General features: G+C 31.6%; 3 protein-coding genes across 5 annotated transcripts; 1 reads left to right on the top strand and 2 right to left on the bottom strand.

The window, feature by feature from the left end:
* Nucleotides 1-4,864: 4,864 nt before the first annotated feature.
* On the bottom strand, nt 4,865-8,450 carry LOC114173927 (disease resistance protein RGA2-like). Its single transcript, XM_028058608.1, has one exon. The coding sequence runs from the start codon at nt 8,371-8,373 to the stop codon at nt 5,053-5,055; it is 3,321 nt and encodes a 1,106-aa protein (XP_027914409.1). The 5' UTR covers nt 8,374-8,450; the 3' UTR covers nt 4,865-5,052.
* A 3,924-nt stretch (nt 8,451-12,374) lies between these two features.
* Nucleotides 12,375-18,019, top strand: LOC114174718. 3 transcript variants are annotated; one of them, XM_028059558.1, is made up of 9 exons: nt 12,375-12,611; nt 12,690-13,013; nt 15,317-15,811; nt 15,890-16,039; nt 16,120-16,290; nt 16,440-16,487; nt 16,564-16,626; nt 16,757-17,187; nt 17,354-18,019. In XM_028059558.1, exons 2-9 carry the CDS (start codon nt 12,692-12,694, stop codon nt 17,936-17,938), a joined length of 2,265 nt encoding a protein of 754 aa, XP_027915359.1. In that variant the 5' UTR covers nt 12,375-12,611; nt 12,690-12,691; the 3' UTR covers nt 17,939-18,019. The 3 variants fall into 3 exon arrangements, with proteins under 3 accessions (XP_027915359.1, XP_027915360.1, XP_027915358.1); XM_028059557.1 differs by lacking the exon at nt 12,375-12,611 and having other exon boundaries at nt 12,641-13,013; XM_028059559.1 differs by lacking the exons at nt 12,375-12,611; nt 16,564-16,626 and having other exon boundaries at nt 12,640-13,013.
* A 3,518-nt stretch (nt 18,020-21,537) lies between these two features.
* LOC114174596 lies at nt 21,538-22,352 on the bottom strand. The gene is made up of 3 exons (XM_028059428.1): nt 22,102-22,352; nt 21,905-22,022; nt 21,538-21,615 (listed from the first exon to the last, which is right to left on the bottom strand). Exons 1-3 carry the CDS (start codon nt 22,350-22,352, stop codon nt 21,538-21,540), a joined length of 447 nt encoding a protein of 148 aa, XP_027915229.1.
* Nucleotides 22,353-23,172: the final 820 nt, after the last annotated feature.

The following is a 23,172-nucleotide window of genomic DNA, read 5'->3' as shown; positions in this document are numbered from 1 at the left end:
TCTATGAATTTTAAAAATTAAAATTAACAATGGTAACCGTATCTGGCATCTCCATACAAGAAGAATTGTATGAACAGAAATTGAATGAAAATTATTAAATTTATAAGAGAGAATTTATGATTGAAGTGGGACTTTTCTAAGTCAAATGTGTTGTTATATAGGACTTAAAGATAAAAGATTTAGATAATGATTTACTAATTATCTTTAAACCATGCAATTATAATAAATCAAAATGAAAATGATTTTTTAAGCTTAATCTTTTATATGGTAAAATAATTTTAAAAAAATATTTAAATTTATCAATATAATTTTTTTTTTTAAAAAGATAAGATAATTTTGAAAAGATATTAAAATTTTGTTAATATTAAAATATTTGTGTCATGTTTGATAACATCTTCTCAAACATAAGATTTGAAATATAAGATATTTTGAAAAGATTTAAAATATAAGATAATAAGATTTAAAATATAAGATTTAAAATATAAGATTTGAAATATAAGATAATATATTTGAAATATAAGATAAAATTCCCTTATCCAGATAAGAAAAATTCAAAAAATTTGAAATATAAGATAATTTTGAAAAGATTATATTTGAAAATATATGATATTGAGAAGATATCAACCTCATGTTTTAATATGTAAATTAATATTACAGATATATTATATATTAATAATACACAAATGCAAAAAAGAAAGAAAATTGTATAAATATGTATTCTCAGTTTTCCATTTATCATTGATAGCAAAACCGATCAAAACAAGAATATATATATATATATATATATATATATATATATATATATATATATATATATATATATATATAATCTATTAAAGATTTTATTTTTTTTAAATATAACACTTTTACATTAAATATCTTAATTATATTGATTTAAGAAGAAGTTTTTATAGAATCAATTTTATCTAATATCTATACATAATAATCCTTCATTTTAAAATATAATCTTTTCAAAATTATCTTATTTTTCAAATCTTTTAAAATTTCCTTATCTTATCATACATAACACAAATATTTTAAAATTAATAAAATTTTAATATCTTTTCAAACTTATCTTATCTATTAAACGTGAATATTTAAATATTCTAATATTTTCTTTAAATTATTATATCATATAAAAGATTAAGCTAAAAAATCAAATATATTTTTATTTATTATAATTACATTGTTTAAAGATAATTACTATACCATTATCTAAATCTTTTATCTTTAAATGTCCTATATAATAACACATTTGTCTTAGAAAAGTCTCACTTCAAATAAACTTTTTCACTTCAATCAAAAGCTCTCCATCCAATTTTTTTCATACATTTCTCCTTACATAGAGATGACGAATATGATTACTAGGAGCGATTATGAGGTATATATACATTTTATTATTTATTTCATTTGGAATTGATTTTAGGATTTGTGTTTTATGAGAAGGTTGTTCTAATGCATTTGTGTGTTAAATGAAATTTTAGACAAAACAAGGTGAAAAGGGTCAAAAAATGAATGATCTTTTCCAAATAGGAACAAAAAGAAAAAGGAATGAGAGAAATTATGCTGAAATAACTTCATCAGTCATGAATGTCATGAATGAATTTGAAGGTGTTGTTGAGGAGGATGCCGATCTTTACAAACAGGAAAAACCTGTCAATAAACTTAAGAAGTTGTCTCTTCTTACAGAGGCCCTCTCAAAGTATGTGATTAATTTATCTTTAATCTTTAATTTTTAATTTTGATGATAACTTTATCCTTATTCTAATAACTTTTTCTTCAACTATTTTGCAGGAATCATCTTCAACAAGAGTTTTTAGATCATGGATTGCTGACTATATTAAAGAATTGGCTTGAGCCACTTCCTGATGGAAGCTTGCCAAATATAACCATTCGCACAAAAATTTTGAAGATCTTGAATAATGTATATTGAATTTGCACCAATATAATATTATATTTTAGATGATTATTTTTATCAGGAAGGATTATTTAGAATCTCATCTTTTTTTCTTTTTTAATTATGCAGATAGACCTAGAGCAGCATGATAGAAAGGAACAACTGAAGAATAGTGGCATTGGAAATGTAGGATTTTTCATGTGACTAATTTGATTTCTTAAAATACCCCATAAAATATTTGTATCTTACTCATAATTTGAACATTTTAATGTGGCAGGTAGTCATGCTTTTATCAAAATCTGAAGAAGAAATTAATATAAATAGGAAACTTGCTGAGGATCTGGTTAACAAATGGGTAAGTAATACACCATTTAATTTTTGTTTCATTATATATGATAGAGATTCGTTTAAATCCACACTCATTTAAATCCGCATTTGAAAGAAGAAAAAAATTCTTAGACATATATAAAATATGAATAAAATAAAGTAACATGTTCTTTGATATAACATATCTCTTATATCTATCATATATCTCATCTTTTCATAATCCCTAAAAATTTCCAACACCCATATTATTTTATAGTATAATCATATGATATTCTATATTGTAATTATATGACTCTTAAAATTTTATAAGTTTACGTCCTGATTAAATCTGCATCAAACTCTCCAGATTAATATACAGACTTAAGCGAAAGTTTAATGTATTTTATTGAGTTTATTATTTATTAAAATTGACAAATTCTGGAAGCCATTATTTTTTTTCATAATTAATCTCTCTTTCTATTTATTTTTTGTTGAATTATTATGTTTATGTCAATTCTATCTCGTACTTGCAGCTCCGATCCTTATATAATAACAAAGATACAAGTTCTCTTAGAAGATCACAAATTACAAAACAAGTAAAGAGCGCTCTCCCAAATCACCAACGTATTAATCAAAAATTACAGAAATTGAGGACAGAAGGAAGAAGCAGCTTTAGGCGACAAAACCGAGTCTGATATTGAACTATTTGTAAAGTACAATAATGTGTAACAAAATTGTAAGATTATTTTAGATCGCAACACAAAATACTTAAATAAATAAATTTGTTTCTCTGTACTTTTCTTTTATCTTTTGTATTTGTAATTTCTAATTTTAAATAATATACATATCAGTTAAAATAGAATTATATTAATGTATTTGATTTAAATTTAAAGGAAAATAGTTTTGCATATTTTCTTTTTCCATTTTTAAGATATTATATGACTTGTAAAATTTGTTTAGAAGAAAATTGTTTTAATGATTTAGTTTTTAGTTAATTTTATTCATTTGTATAGTGATAAAATTATAAAATTATAAAACATAAAGTTATAAAATTATAAATTATATATTATATATTACAAAATTTTAAAATAATAAAATGACATATAATAATAACTAAAGATGTTTTGACAAGATAATAATCACGTGTACCACTTACAAGCTATATCACTCGATTAATAGAAAAAGTGAAAAACAAAATTTAATTAAAAATTTAAATTTATTATGTACTCAATAATATACCACCATCCTAAATTTATCATGAACTTTTATATTAAACATGTTCAATGTGATAAAATATTTCTGATTCATATTAAATATTAATTTGTATACAAGAATATTCGATTCAGGAAAAAAATAAAATGCTTAATTCTAAAATATTGTTTTGAAATTTGGGTCATCATTAGGGGTGGCAAAACGGGCTGGGCCCAACGGGCCAGCCCGTCAGCCCGTGCTAAAAGGAACGGGTTGGGCTAAAGATTTCAACCCGTCAGCCCGTTCTGACCCGTCCCGTCCAGCCCGTCAACTTGACGGGCCAAAGTACGGGTCAGCCCGTCCTGGCCCGTTGGCCCGTTTTATAAAAATAAAATAAAATAAAAATAATTAAAAAGATTAACTTTTTAGATTATATATTTTAAATGTATAAATATATAATAGTATTGTAATTTAAATCATTAACACCTACAAATTAAGTTTGAATTATTAGTTATAATTGAATAATTTAATATGTAAATTTAATAATTATTTTAACTTATCTAATTAAAAACATTAACTAATCAATTAAAAGTTAAAATAATATTTTATTTGATTAATTATGACTTTAATAATAATTTATATGTATATATAAACAAATTTAAAAAATAAAACAAATTAAAAAATTTGAAAACTAATTAAAAAAAAAAAAACTAGACGGGTCAGCCCGGCCCGACCCGTTAGCCCGTCCTATACGGGACGGGTTGTGACTATTGGCCCGTTTCTGTTTGACGGGTCAGCCCGTCCCGGCCCGTTTTTTGACGGGTCACATACGGGCCGGGCCAAAACGGGCCGGGCTGGCCCGTTTGCCACCCCTAGTCATCATAGAAACATATTAATAAGAAATTGCAGCGGTCGAGGGCATCAAGGAATCAGGCTGCAAAACGAGTGGGATGATTTGTTGTTAGTTGTTGAGTAAATAATACTTAGTATTGATGTCATATTAATATTTCCTATTTTTATTTAATTATTTTATTTCTACAATTTATTTTAATTCATCACTTTAAAATTTAAAACTATTTATCTAAGATCTCTTGAATAAAGTAGGAAGTACATTTAAAACTAGAATAAAAAATACAAAACAGGAAAGTCGAAAAAAAAAAAAGTAAAATAAAAAATGAAACACATTAGCATCTTGTTTTTGTATAAAGATCCCTTAATGAAGTGATCCATCCCTCATTATTTCGTTTATATATTACTAAATTTGTGAAATAACAAATGTTAAATAATCATAATCATGACTACATTATTTTCTTTAAAATATAAAAACTCTTTATAATATAAAAAAGAAAAATCCATACACAATAACACAGATAAATCATTTTAAAGAGGGCACCTCAGAATTGAGTATTTGTTTCTCCTCTTATGACTCTCTCATAGTTTACTTTCAAACTCAGACTGAAAATCAAAACATTCCAACACTAAAATGTGTACATTAGGAAGAGAGGATTGGAAAGAAGAAGATTTCAGTGATATGGATTCAATTAAGCCAATACTATAATCACTTACCAAAGTTAAATAACAAGGATTTGTGAGTGAGCAAATACTAAGATCTGTTATGAATGGATCTCTTGTTGTTAACCAATCTTCGCATTTCAACATTAGAAATATTTTCGTAAACCAATCCTTCCATGACTCCACAAGTCCCTCAAGTCTTGAGAGCTTTGCTTAAGAATTCTATTTTTGATATGAGCAATTTGTGGCCAATCATCCCCTGTTTCAGGTTGACACCTTGGTGTTAACAGAGGACAGTCCGTAATGGCCAACGTATCTAAAGACCCCAGCTTTTCCAGTCCTTTGGGCAGCGAATCCAAGTTTTCACATTTACAAATCACCAGTTTGGTAAGCAAACTGAGGTTGCCTATGGTTTCTGGTAGATTGGTCAAGGCAGGGCATTCATGAAGCTCGAGTTTTTCCAAAGAGGTAACATCCTCAACACCCCACGGAAGGGATTTGAGCTTGGGAATTTCCTTTATGATCAGAAAACGTAGGTGTTTCAGACCCTCCCACTCAGTCCTGGATAAGTCAAGATCAAGTTCCGCGCATCTCTCAATGGTAAGACTCTGGAGTGAGCTCAGAGACCTGAAACCTTGTGGTAGATAGAATAACTTGGAGCAATCACGAATTTGAAGGGTCTGAAGGGAAATGAAGTTTTTAAGCCATCTCTCTGGTGGAGATTGTGTAATGCGCGCAATTAGCATGGTCTTCAATTTGGAAAATGGAAGAAAGCCGTCTGAAATAGTAGCATGCACTGTATCCCTCATTGACTTTACGCTTGAATCCACAACCACCAACTCTTCATCCAGATAAGGGTACAAAGGCATGCAATGCAAATCAGGGCAGCATTGAATATGAAGTTTAGAAATGCGAGTAAAGAATGGTCTATTGGATTCCCAGTTAGCAGTTTCCCACCAGCTTCGGAGTTTGGGGCAATCAGAGATTGTGAGTTCCTTTAACGATGGAAAAAATGGTGTACTAGAGGAGGAGGAAGAGGAGGAAGAGGAGGAAGAGGAGGCTTCAGTGTCAGCACTTATTTGATCAGAGTTTCTTGAAACGAATACAAGGGAGTCCAATCTTCTTAGTTCGAGAACCCTGAGGTGTGGGAGGTGATCCAGTGGTGGTAGATATTGGCAATTGTAACAATCGTTTAGGCTAAACTTAACAAGGCATTTAATTGAAGAAAGCCAATTGGAAAACGTTTTACCGTAGTACCCGACAACGGATAACACTGCAAGATTTGGATTTGGATCAAGACATTCCAGTGATTCCTTGTCTTTTCCAGCAATACCATTCCTTTTCTTCTCATCTTCCTCCTCTTTCTCCTCGTGGTCCCATCTTAAAGTCAAACAATGAAGGTGCTTTTTGTCTCTCAAATACTTGTCTTTCGCTTCCAATGGTGCACAAAAATTCAACTGCTCCAGATGCAAAATTTCCAAGTGTCCTCTCAGGTCATCAAGATCCGTGAGTTCCCTAAGACCTCCCAAGTGGTAGTTCTTGCTAACCACAAAAAGAGACAATGTCTGCAGAGAACTCAGCTTGCCTATTCCCCGAGGCATGTGGGTGAGATCAAGGCACCCCTCTAAGTAAAGATGGATGAGGCAACTTAGATTCTCCAAGTCTTTTGGCAGTTCTTTGAGAACATGACATTGGGAAAGTTTCAATGTCTGCAAGTGGAAAAGCTTGGTGATTGAACTCGGAAGCTTCTCTATGTTGTTATGGGAGAGATCGAGAAGCCTCAAGTGCTTCAGTTCCCCGATGGAGCTCGGAACCATCTTGATCCCCAAGTCATGGAGATCCAGCACTCGCAAACACTTGAAAGTTTCTAAGATTTTTTCACAAGTTGATATGGTCAACTTCACCTCGTGCGGAAGCCGCGATTTGTTAGTCTTTCCCAGCAAGAGAATGCTCCTCAGTTTCTTCGCTTTCTCGAACAAAGCCTTTGGGATCCCACACTGAACATCCAACGCAAAATGAAACGAGGATCGCACCACTCTCTCGTGAACTTTAACCTCTGCCGAGTCTACTATGATATTCTCATCCCAGGCCACAGTCCTTGCTAGTTCATGCATTAAACGGTTCATCTTGTACCGCTTCACAACACCAAACTCGTCACTCCCCGTTTCCTGGAAAACGAAAGGAACAAAGTCGTTGAAACACGCTAAGCCAAACTCTTGTGGATCGGAACATAGGTTCCGCGAGAGAAACCCTTCCGCCATCCAGAGATGAATCAATCTCCCAGCGTCTATCTCGTGTTCTTGAGGAAACAACGAACAATAAGCAAAACATAGCTTTTGTTGCAATGAAAGTTCGTCGTAATAGGTAAACCTTATCTCTCGCAGAAACTTCTCCATCAGCTCTATTTCTGAAACTGGTGAATCAAGATCTTCTAGCAACCTTGCTATGGCTATTATCTTCATAGGGACTCCTCCACAATATTCCCTCACTACCCTCCGTCCCATATCTTCGTTTATTTTTCTCGAACCTGGTCTATTCTGAAACAGACACCACGATTCCTCTTCGTTAAGCCCTTGCAAAACATGGGGCTTAAGTTTAACCGTGCCACTTTCAGCAATCTTGTTTGCGACAAAATTGCTACGTGTAGTTACAACCACTGCCCCACCAACTCCAGCCTCCGCTAACTCGCCCTGCAACTTCTGGAGACACCCCTCACCGTTCTCGACTCTCAAATCATCAAGCACAAGAAGAAAGCGTTTACCCTGGTTAGCTGTTTCGGTAACACGTGTAGCAATGGACTCCACGTTGAATGTTTCAAGGTTTACCCATATCCGTGACGGAAAGAGAGCTTTGACTTCCTCATCCCCATAAACCAGACGAGCAAGTTTACTCTTCCCTATTCCGGCAACCCCAACAATGGTAACCACAGGAACAGAAACAACATGGCTGTTCACGAACATCTTGAGTTGATCTTTAATATCCTTCTTCACATTTTCTCTACCAACCGCTTCAACATTCTCAAATTCCTCATTTATACGAGTCAACTTTCTCTCATTCTCCCTAGCTTCTTCAGAGATGACCAAGCTTTCTGCTTCGTTTGAGAGGCGTTTGAGTTCCTCAATGGCGTCTTTGATTTGGTGCTTGAATTTGTGGCGATGTGCCATGTTTTGGCCGGCTTTGATGAGAGATATCGTGGCGGTGGTGGCCTCCGTGTTGTGGCGATGATCCTCCATCAAATCGTTCAAATCGTTGACCATGTCTTTGACATTTTTTAACCAAAGTGAAAGAACCGAGCGGTCTTGGATTTTGCTGTGCATGGCCTTCTGAACCGTGAGGAGTATCCTTTTGAGGTTGTCTTCAAATTGTTGAATGTCGTTTGAGGAGAGACGGGTTGCTGGGGGTGATAGGATGGTGGTGGCGCATTGAAGGATGTGGGATATGGCGTCGGAGAGAATAGCCACGTCCATTGATTCAACAAAGGTGGATGAATAATGTTTGGAACAAGGAAGAAGAACAGTAAGTGTTGTGTTGATGAGAACAAGAGACACGTCAAGAAGACATTGATGCTGCTTTCGTGCTTTTTAATTTTTTTCCCTTTTTAAAAAAAAATATTACTTACAAAAAAATATCCATAATTACTACTCATTCTCCTTTAATGATTAATTACATATTTACCATATTATTAAAATAAAGTTTTCAAGTATTTATTTAACTGTGAGTGACTTCGGTCTTTATAATAAGAAATATCATTTTTTTAGGTTTTTTTTAAGAGTAATTTGTATTTTTTTATGAATCGTAGTTAAAATTGATATTTAATTCGAAAAATAGTATGATGTTACGAAAAATTATTAGAATCATTAAATAAAATTATAAAATAATAAAAATCATTATTTTTTCTAAATTGTTACCTTACCTACATCACTATTCACTTTTTTTAAAAATAAATTCAATTCAAATAAAACTTAAATTTAATTAAAATTTAGTACAATTAAAAATTTACTTTATTATGTGTTGTCACCATCTAATTACAAATTACTATGATTAAAATTATTTTTTTAGTAAATGGAATTTTAATTAAAACAAAATATAAATTATTATGTGTGTGTATGGTTGTTAGAATTTCGATTTCATTGTCTAAGTAAGTATTTCGTGATCAATCTCAATTTGAATTACGTACATTACACTTTAAATTTATATATGTTTTAGTTGTGTTCAGTGTTCACAATATGGATAAACAAAACGTTTCCAACAAATCTAATATAAAAAGCATTTAATAATTTGGTGTACTACTTTCCACGATAATTAAAGATTGACATTGCTACTAAATTTATTAACCTTACCAGGCACGCAGACATAGACTTTAATTTATTTTATATTAAAGCAAGCATTAATATGTGTGCCCAGTGTTCACACTAATGTGGTCCAGAAAGGGTATTCACACTAATCCAGTACAGTACAAAAATACAAAAATGTTACAGTAATAAATTGTTAATAGTGTTTGTTTCCCTGTGTTAGGTCAAGATTCAATTTAATTGAAATTTTACTGCACATACTTACAAAACTTAAAAAAAAAATGTTCTCTGTAGGGAATCCAAGACAAGAGACATAGGTTATAAGGACATAAAGATAACATCAAACCATGAGATGAATTAAAAAACTATATTCCATTAAAAAAAATATAATAAAAAAAGAGATTGATTTTTGTTTTCTATTTTTAATCAATTAAGCTGGACTATGTAAAAAGTATATATCTACAAAGCTATATCATATTAACTGTTATTTTTCTTTTAATAATTAAATTTTTTATAGGAAATAAAAATACGAAGACCAACTAAATCCAACAAACATGTGTTTGCACTTGAATTAAAAAAAGTTGTCACATTTGCCAGGTTGTTTCCCAGACAATAGAAAGGATTAGTCAACATAGAAGATAAGTCTCTGCTAATTTTATACATATATTTACATGACTTGACCCGTCAAATAAGGATCACATTTCCTTTTTCATTAGTAGTGAAAACTCCAAGGAAGATAAAGAGTCATGTCACTGGAAAAGACACATTAGCAAATGCAAAGTTGTTGAAGTTGTTCTTTTTTTACCTTGTGATGGAGAAGAAATTCAATAAAGAAATAAGAGAGAGAAGGAGAAACATAAAATAAGTAAAAGAATATTTAAATCTTGAATGAAGGAGTAAGTAAAGAAAAATTATATTAAAAACTCTTTGTAGTAATTTTAAGATAATTTTAACTAAGTTTTTAAATGTTTTGTTGTATCGCTTTTCATTAACTTAATACTATTTGTTCATTAGATTTTGACAAAAAAATATTTAATTTTTAAAAATGAACTGAAAAAGTGTAATTTTCATAAACATTTCCCTCTTAATCTTTATCGCAACTTAAATATTAATGTTATTAATAAACTTAATACTTTTTGTGACTGATAAATCATTTGTTGCTTAAAATTGTACTGAGTGAGTGACACTTCTACATCAATAAATCACTTGTTTTTTACAACTTTTTTCCCCCTCATTGGTACTAGGTTTAATTTTAGAAGATCTCTTAATTTAGAAGTTTGATGAAGGTGAGTTGAGGAGTTTTCTTTATTTCTTTAAGATTTTTATGGGATTTTTTAATAGAATAAAATATAAGATTATATTTTTATTCTTATAGTTAAAATTAATATAAAGTAAAATATATTTCTATAAAAATAATTTAAAATTAATACAAAATAAAATTATTTAGTTAAAATAAAATTTGAAATAGTGTAAATAATTTAAACTTAAATGTGATTGGTTAAAAATGATTTTAAGTAAATATTGAATTATACAAAAATTAAAAATATTATTAATTATTTATTTCTATCATCACTAAATTCATTAGTACTTAAATATTTTATTATTTATTTTATTTATCGATTTTCTCACAAGGCAAAATCAATTCTCTCGACCATATAGCTCAACTAAAATTGATTCATCATCTCACATGAATCTATAATGGATTACATTTCTCCATACATAAGAGAATCGACTCCCTCACCCCTTACATGATGCAAACCACCACAGACTGAAAACATACACAATCACATGCTACATACAACCTTAATTAAAAAAAAGAAAAGAAAAATAAGGACATTTTGGTAAAACAACAAATAATGAATTCAATTAAAAAATAAATAAAAAAATAAGGGTATTTCGGTAAAACAATGAATAATGAATTCATTATCTTCTTCAACTCACAAATCATCATAAATAAATATTAAACTTATTCGTCAATCCTTCCACGTAAATTCGCTCAAAGAGTAAATCAAGGGTTCATCCTCTTCCTCATCCCACAAATTTCTTCCCACAAATTACTACAAATCATCATAAAGAAATAACAAATTCATTCATTAACCCTTCAACATTAATCCGCTCAAAGAGTGAATGTTAGAAGAAACACAAAGTATTGATCAAAAATATCTCAACTTCTCATATTTAAATGCATAACATTTTCTCTTGCGATATTTTATGTTTCTAGAAATACTAATACCATTGGATTATCATCCTTAAAATCTTCTCTAATGCTTAAAACTTGCTTTTTCTGACCATAAATTTTTAATGACCCACAATCTCGTCAAATAAACCAAGATGAACTACACTTAATAAAATTATAGGTGAGTAATATACCTAAAAAAATTGTGAAAATAGTTAAAAATGAGCTTGTGGCTCCTATAAACATTCTTAGAACTCCCACTTATTGTTTAGACCAAACGGATGTGACTTTACAAAATTCCTTAATTATTTGCATTTGTTATCTCTTTAAATGCGTAAAAACATAAATTCAATATTTTCACCACCTATTTTGGATCTCTACTATCTTCAATATCATTTATACCAAATCTAGAAAAAAGAAGAAGAAAAGAGTTATTATGTCAATTATTTTAACCCTAAAACTAACGCTTTAAACCAATATAATAACACCCTCTAACTCCCAAAAAAAAATCATTTTAAGTTATACTTGCTCTTTATTTTTTTGTTATAATAATAATTTTTTTCTTTCACTTAGTTGAACATCATAGTTTTATTGGTAAGTTGACTTCTATTCTCATTAATATCTTCAACATTTCTTATAAATATTAAAGGTCATACTTCAAAAGTATACATAAAATGGAAGGTATTAATATATATAAAATCAAATGTATTAGTATAAAATCAAAGGTATTATCCTTGCAAAACGTTGAACATTGAATAAAATAAAAAAACAAACAGGTGGCATGTGATAAAAAAGAAAAGAAAAGAAGAAACCATATGTTATATTATATGTATTGTATTGTTTTAATTTTTACAAATAAATAAGACGAGAGATAACGATAGATACATATATGACAAAACTAAGAACAATCAAATATTTGTCTTAAATCCAATTCTTATTTGGCCAGTTTCACAACCCTAAAATATTCATATTAATCCATTTTAGGTACTATTATTACCATTAAAAAAAATCTCGTGATTCTTAATCCTAATCTCGAGGCATCCAAGTTTATTTTCTCTCTGTTTAGTCTGTTGAGGAGTGCGCGTGTGATCGAACTGAATCCTTTTCTTCCTTCTCTCCACACAGGTCTCAACGTGCAAGCTTTTCACATTAGTTAGATCATTCCAAGTACCAAACTTCCCCAGTCAAGTTTTTTTCTTTTTGCTTTTCATCTTCTGGTGCCACGGTTACCTGCAAGGTAAATGCGTACCTTCTTTCCCATTTTCATTTCACAGTTAATTGATTCGGTTGTGGAAGCTGAAGCGTAGAATGGCAGGAATGAGTGGTGCAGCGAGTGGAATAGTTCTGGAACCACTCACAAGAGACAATTACGAGAACTGGAGTGCTCTTGTGAAAAATTATCTGATAGGTCAAGGTCTGTGGGGCGCTATGACCTCTGTTTCTGAGATTGGTGTCAAAGCTAAAACCGTTTCTGACTCATGGAAGAGGAGGAATGCCAAGGCTTTGCACATCATTCAGCTGGCGTGTGGAACGGAGATTCTTAGTCAGATCAGAGATGTTGAAACGGCCAAAGAAGCTTGGAACAGATTGGGAGCCTTGTACAGTTCACAGTTAAAAGCTGATTCTGATATTGAACAAGGTATTTATGCATTTAAATCACTTTGGTTTGAGCTTAGTTATGAAACTTCAGTTCTGTGTTTCAGGAAGAAATGTTTCAAATCAACAAGAATTTCTCTAAGATAAAATCAAAGAGTTTTTCTTTTTTTCTCTCTCTAGATTTTTCGAAATCAATTGTCTGAGATTTTATTTCATATATTAACTACATTTAAAAAATTAAGTAAACTAATTAAATCAAATTTCAGTTTTGTTTTTTTTTTTGATGGGATGTATAACTGTTAATATGCTGAATTGTCCAAGGAAAGGATATTTTTGTACATTTCTCAAAAATGACCTTTTTCCTCCTCAGAAGACTTGGTAAACTGAAAATAATTTATTTTGAAGTTTGGTGTGCCAAAGACTGGATAAAGTAAATGTCTACTTTAGTTGACTTGGAATTATTGTACTCGACAATTAACTGCGTTAACTTTTAACTTAAGTCCGTGTAAAAAAATAATGATATCTATTAACTTAACAAAAAATTGTAGTTATTGTTTAGTTACAAATAACCATTAATGCTTTGTATAATTTAAACATTAAATTATTTTTATTATTTGATGATAACTAAAAGAAAAATGATCTTTTGACTACTAAATTTTAATTACTTTTTTTATAATATGATATAACATTTAATTGGTTTTGAAATATTGAGAATAAGAAAATGAAAAAATGGAGAATCACTTAAGAAAGGTCACCTAAAGTCGTAAAGGAAAATTGTCAAAATTTAGTAGTCAAAATATCATTATCCTAACTAAAAATAGAAATAGCGTGGTGAAGAACTTTCCAACAATGCTGATAATAAAATTCCAACGTGCTTGCCAACATACACTATTTTATTTAGGACTTAATTACTATATTGGTGTCTTAGTTCATTGATTTGATTTATTTTGGTTTCCTTATTATTTTTTGTTTCAATTTGATATTTTAATTCTTTAAAAATGTTCAATTGGGTTATTGCTGTTAAGTTGATGTTAATTTCTCTGTACATGTCACGTGTCATTTTGTGGAATTTTTAATTTTATTTATTTTTTTGAATTTTGAATTTTTTATTTTTAAATTAAACTGCTATATGTCACGTCATGGTTGTGCCACGTGTCATTAAGCTTGTAAGTTGTAATATCGCTTAATTATTAATTTGGTCAGAAGACAAATTGAATCATTTTAAAAAATTAGGAGACTAAAATGAATCAATTTTAAATAGAGGGACTAAATTGAAAATAACCAATGTTAGCTTGACACGTGACAAAATTATAACCTATCACGTGACAGTATTTTTTCTTTTAAATAAAAAATTCTCAAATTGACATGTGTCACAACCACAAAGTGACACGTGACAGCTTAAATTTTTTTATGAAAAAATTAAAAAAAAAATTGAAAATTTCATAAAATGACACGTGACGTGTACGGAAACAGTGTTAATATCAACTTAACGGCATGAAGCAAATTGAACTTTTTTAAAGAATTAGATAACTAAATTGAACCAAATGATAAGGAATCAAAATGAATCAAACTAACAAATTAGAGGTCAAAATAGTAATTAAGCCTTTATTTAAAAATTAATTATTTCTTCTACAAACAAACGTGTAATCATAATCTTAGTTCTTCGTCTTTAATTAATATATAATAATAATAATAATAATAATAATAATAATAATAATAATAATAAAATTAGGTCATGTAATGTTGTGGATCAAAATAAAATAAAATCATAACAAGATGTACAAGTTTTCAAAACTTATTTTGAGTACCGTCTACAAAAGTATTATATAAGCTAGGTCTAATAAACTCGTATATAGAATACTGAAGTTAAATAACATGCTGGTTAATGATATGCCAAAATCGAGTTATTAAATACGTGTAAAACTAGTTTTAGTAAGTTAGTTTATTAAACTATAACTGTGAAAAATTAATTAAGTAAAATCTTAATTAAAATTTGCTAGACATTCTAATGAAATTGTCTGGTGAGATGATTATTTTGTATGGAGAAGTAGTGTGACGGTATTTCAACCGAACCACATTATCTCTTTGTGTGGTCCTTTTTTATTCTTTAATTTACATTCTATTGTCTAGCAGTTGCATATTTCTCTATTATCAATTTTGTTTGTGTGGTACGCACTCTACAATATATTTGTAAGCTATTTCCTGATAATAATAAAGTTATAAAATTAAAGTTGATAAACCAGCTTAATTCATACAAACTGTTTGATAAAATTCCCGGTTAAACTGAAAGACATGTAAAAATTCAGGAGAGACAGGAAGATTCATGAATGAGTGTTTGTGTGGCAGGTGTACTGGTGGAGGATAGTCTCCTTCAAAATAAACCGTTGTACAGATATGTGGAGAGCGATGAGTGGAATGATGCAAAAGCAATAATCAACAATGACGACACCGCCATATTTTCCACCTCCTCAACGGGAAGAACCGTTCTTCATGTTGCAGTAATGGCTGGCCACGTGCACATTGTGAAGAATCTGGTGAAGTTAGGGAAAGATAAGTTAGTTACAATGCAAGACAACTTCGATTACACTGCTCTTTCTCTGGCTGCGGAATTAACCGGAAACGTAGAGATTGCAAAGTGCATGGTAGAGAGGAAGGGAGGGAAGAAACTCCTAACTATGAAGACCAAAGATGGTGAAATTCCTGTTCTTCTTTCTGCTGCAAAGGGCTACAAAGACATGACTCGCTATCTCTACTCTGAAACTCAGTTGGAAGCGTTTGTGGACAAAAATTCCCGCAACGGAGTTTTGCTTCTTTCGCGATGCATCACTGCTGAAATATTTGGTAAGCAATAACACTTACTTAACTAATTGAGTTTCTCCTCACTACTCCTTACTTACTGAAGTTGTTTTGATGAGATAGATGTGGCTTTGAGTTTAATTCATCGCATTCCACAACTCCCTCTAACCCATGAATCCGGTGGACTAAGACCCTTATACGCTCTGGCACGCATGCCTTCTGCGTTCCCTAGTGGCAGTGGATTTGGACGTCTACAACAACTCATTTATAATAGTAACTTCTAACACCATCTCTTTCTTCTCTGTTCTTATGTTTGAACTTTCTAACAATTATCCTCTTCAACCCGTTTTCAGGTTTAAGATTAGAAAGATTAGAGGTGCAAAACTTGTGCACAGGAAAAGATAAGTTGTTAGGAATAAGCATTGACCGTTGCGGAAAACGCATTGGAATAGTTGCAGATGTTACTGAAGTAGAAGGCCTTCGTGTTGCTCAAGAGAAAGACCGATATAATACTTCCTTCAGAGGTCTGTGTCAATTAAAATTTCAACCGGTGTTTAATTAATTCATTTTGAAAAACATCACTCACATGTATCATTCTCCCTCTCTTCATCTTCTTCTTTCCATTCACATGTACCAACCATAACTAAGTCTATTTCCTGTATTGTTTCTTCAGGAAGGCTCTGTGAACTGGCTTTAAATTTTACTCCCATAAGGCTCTTAGGTACGTGCCTCCATCTCTTTCAGGGATCCTGTGCCCTAGAATCCAATATATAATTCTTTCTTTGTTTGTTTTCCAGGTCGACTGCTTATATTCCTTTATCTGTTATTTCAAAATTACATACTGTTAAAGTTCTCAGCTGGTACGTCAGCACACATTGGATTAATTTCGTTCTCAAGGCAACAATATTCTTTTTTATTTCATGTTATTTATTTAAAAAGATTCCTTCTAATTAATATTTTATTCACATATAAAATGACTTAATTCCTCAGGAATTAGAGAAATACACGAACTGAAAAAGACGCACCTTGTAGTTCTTGAAATTCTGAACTGCATGTGCGACAGAGTTTCGGAGTACGAGGAATTGCAGCTGCGAGAGGCTTCAGCGTACGATGCAATGTTACAGGCAGCGAAGCTTGGAATCATCGAGTTCATAGATAAGATGAGGAAGACGAACCCTGACCTCTTGTGGGCCATTGACAGAAACAGGAGAGGTATATTTTCGCATGCAATTCTGAACCGTAGAAAAGAAGTGTTCCGACTCATGGACAAAGTCAACGGAAGGAAGGAGATAATCAGATGCAGTGCAGACGTGTTTGGCAATACCCTCTTGCACTTGGCTGCGTATTTAGGACCCTCCTCTGATCTTGATCGCAGATCCGGTGCTGCTCTCCAAATGCAAAGAGAACTTCAATGGTTCAAGGTTATTATTATTCATCACTTCCTCAATTTCATAACTATGGAAGGAAGCGAATAGAAAGAAAACTGATAAATATAATAGATGTTGTGAAAAAAATGAAAAATCAGTTTAATATATGTTTGATTATATATGACAAATTAATAATAATGATAATGTATTATTAGTTCAGGCTGTTGAGGAAATTGTGCATCCCAAGTGCAAGGAAGAGAAAAATGGAGACGGTAAGAAGCCCCGTGAGATATTCAGTGAAAGCCACGTGGAGATGGTGAAAGCTGGTGAAAAATGGGCCAAAGACACTGCTAGTTCATTCACTCTCGTGGGTACTCTCATAATCACCATCATGTTCGCGGCGGCTTTCACTGTTCCCGGCGGAAACAACCAAGACGGGGAACCCATCTTCTTGCGCGACCAGATATTCACTTTGTTTATCATAGCAGATGCAGTATCGCTCTTTACTTCCTCCACCTCTGTTCTCATTTTCATTGGGATCCTCACCTCGCGTTATGCTGAGAAGGATTTCCTGAAGACGTTGCCTTTGAAGTTACTCTGCGGCCTCGTGTCTCTTTTCTTGTCTGTGGTGTCGATGATGATAGCATTTTGTGCTTCGCTTGCGATGATGCTGAGGGGTAATCATCATTTGATCATAGCAGCTATGTCACTTGGGAGTATTCCTGTTATCGTGCTGGTACCCTCACAGCTTCGCCTCTTTCTTGAGATTTTCAATTCCACTTTGCATGCAAGATATATCAAGTGAATAAAACCTCCTTTGTAAGTGCTAAATTAACATATTATGAAGGGAACCTCCGTTAAGGACTAAAGTTTTTGTTTTGTCATATTCATGGAAATTGATTGAATTGAGTGCATGGCTTCCGATTTCCAATATAAATCAAGTTACTTAAACGAATTTTTTGTATTTCAGGATTTGTTTGAAGTTGAATTTGTAAATATGGATCGTTTGACTTTTTTTTTTTTAAAAAAGAGTGAAGTCGTTGGGAGTGCAGACAACATCAAAGTTGAAGTCGTGATATAATCTGATTTTTTTTTTTAAAATAAAGTCATTATGAGTCATGACATTTTCGGTGTATAAGAATAGTGAAATCGTCATGACTCATTACAACTTCACTTCACTTTTCTGATACACTAAAATTATCATGACTCATGACGACTTTTGAATTGTTCTTATTTTTTAAAAGAAAACCAGTATTTATCATGATGACCTCATCTGTAATACCGTTTTCATTCATGACGATTTCATTTTGTTTTACAAAATCAAAAATAAACCAATCCATATTTACAATTTTCATTTCAAACCAAATCCAAATACAAAAAAGCTTAATTATACGCATGCAATAATACAATTATCTAGTGTTGAAATTTCTGTAATGTTATTACTACACATAAACTAATTTTGTGAAATTCTAGAATGAATAAATGTTGTGAAAGTATGATATATAAGGAATGTATATACAAGAAGTCCAAGAACGTCGTAGTAGGGAGGGAGGATCTTCTTGGCGCTAGATAAATCTTATTAAAATTTTATTCTTTGTAAAAGAATTTGTGTAAGTTAAAAATATATTGTGATTATAGTTGAATCTTGCATAAGTCTTTATAGATACTGGCGGATCGATCTATATGTAGCTGAGCATGGATAAGTACATTTCCTGGTTTTGTTAAAATTATCAAATATCTAAAATAAATTATTTTATTCTTCTAATTTTATATATTTGTCTCCTCTAATTTTATTTCCATTAATTCTTTACTTTTATTTCAAAGTATTCCTTGATTGAGATTCAAATAATTTTTATCTGAAAATATAAATCAAATATTTATTTTTTTCATATTTATTAAATAAAATCTAAAATATTTAAAAATATAATAATAAAAATAGCAATAAGAGATAAACATAAATAAAAATAAAAACATGATAATACTAATTATCATTAATTTTTTACATTGTACTCATCTTTCACTCTTATATATTTTGTTTTTGAAGAAAAAAAAGGAAGTTAGACACAAACTCATTATTTTTCCTCTCATTTCTCATTGATCGTCTTCTTTTCTTGAAGAAAAAAGAAGAAGATAATTCTTTTGTGTCTCACTTGATACTAAAATATTAGTTTAATAGTAAATATTATTTTTTATCTCAGGAGCTTTTTGTATATTTATTTTTTATGAATATAGAAAAAATAAATAATGTATTATGTGTTTTCTCATAGTCAATTTTTAATTGATATAATATATATATTTTTAATAATGAGGTATCTCAATTTTTTATTAGATTATGATAAATATTTTTTAATATTATTTAAAAAGAAAGATTTATTGATAAAAAATAAAATAATAGATTCATTGTTTAGAAGTGATAGAACAAGAAAGATTTACTTCTTCACATATAACGAAGAATTATATTAATTATCTAATCTAATGATCTAATTGTTCAGATAGAAGAATTATTCTTTGAAGTTTTATACTAATAATCAAATCTAATGTTTAGAAAATTATATTACTTTAATCCCTTCAAAATTTTTGATCAAGATCCAAGTGTTATTGGAAAACATTTATCCCAAATTTTATGTGTGTGCACGCCAAAGATTTAATACGGTAATAATTAAGTGAAAATTGCTTCATCTCTTAAAACTTTTTACAACGAGAACTATTAAGAACCAGTATGCGGATTACAATTAGAAAAAATTCCAGTTAAAATAAAAATATTTTTTAGATTACAATAGGAAAAATTATAGTGTAATCCACTAGTGCAGAATTACATTTTTACCTCGCCTTATAGGTCTCGGTTAGCGAGGAACCGAAGCATATAATGGCGCGATGACAATTTTGCAATTATAGACAACTTTTATGTCTCGGTTTACATAAAACCCGAAGCCAAAAGTGGTTATAGGCCTCGGTTCAAAAAAAACCGGTGCCAAAAGAGGTTATAGGCCTCGGTTAAGAAGGCCCGAAGTCAAAAAGGTTGCCAGAAATTTCAAAAATGTCATTGAGACTTATAGGCTTCGGGTGGGGAAAAGCGGGTGCCAAAAAGGGTTTTAGGCCTCGGGTGTTAGGGAACTGGAGCCAAAAAGGATTATATGCCTCGGTTCTAAATTGAACCGAGACCATATAATTTAATTAGGGCACAAAAACGCTGCATCTTCTCCATGTTGAACAGTACTCCGATGTTGTTGTTGGAGACAGGGAGCATAGTTGGTGTTGTTCCCGGAAAGCTTTGCCATGGTGGTTGTGGCTTGGACCATGAGCTTTGCCATGCTTTGAGGATGTCGAGGCAGGGTGGTAGAACCCTCCGTCTTTTCGCTTCCACGCCAAACACGACCTTCTCTGCCTCTACTTCTCCGCCGACTCAACTCGCCGCCGCCTCACTCAGCCGCCGATTCAACTCCACTTCGCACGCCTCCACAGCGCCGACAATGCTGCAACGAAAATGTCGAACTTGTCTCAGACGGAAAAGGTTGTGTAGAAGGGATACGGGGAGGTTTGGGCAACAGCGAACAATCCATTTGAGCGCGGTGGTGGGAGTGGAGGAGAGTTCGTTTCCCGTTCCCTTTCTCTTTCCCTTCACCTCCACGGTGGCGCTCGCAGCCACGTGAGGCAGCGTAAGCCATTTCTCCTCCCATTGCCTTCCCGCCGACAAGTGCCGCCGACCACTCCTCAACGCTCTGAACATCCATTCTGCTTGTGCCGCCATCGCCAATCTCATCACAGGGTTTCAATTTACACCCTCTTCTCTCTTTGTTTTTCCTTTCTTAACAAAGCAAATCACAACGAGTCCAAATTTAAATTTGAAAATCATCAAAATTTCTACAACCTACTCTGTAATCATGGAGAAAGTTATCTGAATGAGGGAAAACAAGCTTCCGTGGCCGTAATCAACGCGATAAAGTCGCTGCCGATGTCACAGAAGAGTGGTAGAGCGAAGAGAGGTGGTGTTCTCTGTAGAAGCCTCTCGAGGAAGCTGTTGAGTAGAAGCTTTTGGAGAAAAGCAACAGCGGTGAGGGAAGAGGGAAGCCAAGGCGTGTCATGGTGCTGCTGCTACGAGTGGTGCCGCAAAAAATTAATTAAAAAAAAATATTTTTAACTTATGGCTCCGGTTCATTTAGAACCGTGAATGGACTCTATGGCTTCGGGTAACAACAGAGGCCTACCTTTTGGCCTCATCCCAATATGTCTCGGTTTCAGATCCGAAACAAAATGAGAAAAATAACCGGGACAAAAATCCTTTACTGGTATAATATAAATATTGCAGCGAACATGACAGTTATGACGAGAACACCCACAATTGCAAATGTTCCAGCGGTTTCCTTTGCCCATCTCTCTCCGTCTTTCATCAGCTCCCTGTGCGTTTCAATAAATGTCTTCAGGCTTCTTACCCTCGTCATTTATGGCTTCTTTACATTTGAGATGCACAACTTCCTCCACCGCCTGCACTCATTTCATTCAAGTTGTTAATGAATGCATGAACTATATATATTAACCACGGATAATGATAATATGATTCTTAGTTCTTGAGTCTCTATTTTTTATTTTCTGACAGTGATTTAATATGGAACATTCATTAATGTATTAATGTACTATTATTTTTTTTAAGAATTAATGGTCTAGATTAAATCACGTAAAGAAGTAAAGAAATAAAGAACGAGAGTAAGTGAAAATATAATTTTTCATGCACCGAAGCGGATGAAGCGGAAAAAGCTAGTGAAGATGAATGCACCTTAAACCATTGAATTTCTCTTTGCATTTGCAGAGCAGCACCGGGTCTGAGATTCAGATCGGACAAAGGTCCTAAATGTGCCGCCAAGTGCAATAGGTTGTTGCCAAACATGTCTGTTCTGTAGTTAATTATATCCTTATATCCACAAAGAGTATGCATGTTGGAACACATTGTGTTTGCGATGAAGAATCGCATACGAAAATATGTCTCTTCCATGATTGTCCATTGCCCATAAGAGGTCATGGTTGGCCTCCCTCATATCATTTATGAACTCAACATTTCCATGCTTTGCTGCTTCCAACATGGCATCGTACACCAAAGCATCCCGGAGTTGTGAACTATTAAACTTTGGAACATTATCTTTATAATACCTTAATATCTGTAGAAATTCATTCTTGTGTCTAAATACACTCTCTCTATTTTTGGGTTTCATTCCACATGAATTCATAATCTTCGATTTTGAAACAATAAGAGGAAAACAAAAAGGAAAAAAAAAGTTATCTAACACAACTTTTATATAAAGATAAAATATTCTTAAGAAAAATTAATTTTTATATTTTTAAAAGAAGCAAAGAGTGAATACTATCGAGAGGTAATTTCAAATAATTTCAAATGATAGCAAAAATAATTATGGTTTCAAATACAAGTGTCCAAAACAAAATTACTTATGGTTTAGTTTTATTAACGAAAGATATTTGATCATTTAAACTAACAAACAATTTCAGAACTAACCCTCGAGAATGTTAGACTCCAAAGACAGAATTTATTGCAATTAATGAATCTAAATAGTTACCATATTAATGTAACTTTAATTCGATTATTACATTTTTCTTAAGTTGTTTGAGTTTGTATTCTTTTATATTAGAGTTTAATGCGCTATTCCAACTTGATTTGGAATTCAAATGAAACAATAGAAAAATATCATCACATTTAATTCTTAACAAACATTATTTTAAAATACATATCCACATAAACTAAATATGTTTTTAGTTTATAAACTTTGATCACATTTAATGATTATAAATTTATTTTATACAATTTACTAAATATTATTTCAAACCTATATTTGATTGAAGTTAGTTTATCAAAATAAATAATTAAAAAAAATTCAAGTTTACTAAATATGATCCAAAAATGGATGCAAGATATGAAATTGAGTGTGTTTATTTTATATGTTTATTATTAATTTAAATTAGATCGACTCAACCGGTTTAACTCATGAACACATCATCAATTTAATTTTAATTAGATACACTAAATTAAATCAA

The sequence above is a fragment of the Vigna unguiculata genome, chromosome 2, assembly GCF_004118075.2.
Source record: "Vigna unguiculata cultivar IT97K-499-35 chromosome 2, ASM411807v1, whole genome shotgun sequence".
Lineage (NCBI taxonomy): Eukaryota > Viridiplantae > Streptophyta > Magnoliopsida > Fabales > Fabaceae > Vigna > Vigna unguiculata.
Note: the sequence above shows the minus strand (reverse complement) of the source record. Positions and strands in the feature narration are given on the sequence as shown.

Bases quoted from the DNA above. Each gene is read 5' to 3' on its own strand.
- LOC114173927 (XM_028058608.1), bottom strand. From the start codon at position 8,373: ATGGACGTGGCTATTCTCTCCGACGCCATATCCCACATCCTTCAATGC.
- LOC114174718 (XM_028059557.1), top strand. From the start codon at position 12,683: ATGGCAGGAATGAGTGGTGCAGCGAGTGGAATAGTTCTGGAACCACTC. The intron at 16,040-16,119 runs GTAACTTCTAAC...ACCCGTTTTCAG, and splicing joins ACAACAACTCATTTATAATA to GTTTAAGATTAGAAAGATTA. The intron at 16,488-16,563 runs GTACGTGCCTCC...TTTGTTTTCCAG, and splicing joins TACTCCCATAAGGCTCTTAG to GTCGACTGCTTATATTCCTT.
- LOC114174596 (XM_028059428.1), bottom strand. From the start codon at position 22,352: ATGAATTCATGTGGAATGAAACCCAAAAATAGAGAGAGTGTATTTAGA. The intron at 22,023-22,101 runs GTATGCGATTCT...AATTAACTACAG, and splicing joins CATGGAAGAGACATATTTTC to AACAGACATGTTTGGCAACA. The intron at 21,616-21,904 runs GTGCATTCATCT...AAATGAGTGCAG, and splicing joins GAGAAATTCAATGGTTTAAG to GCGGTGGAGGAAGTTGTGCA.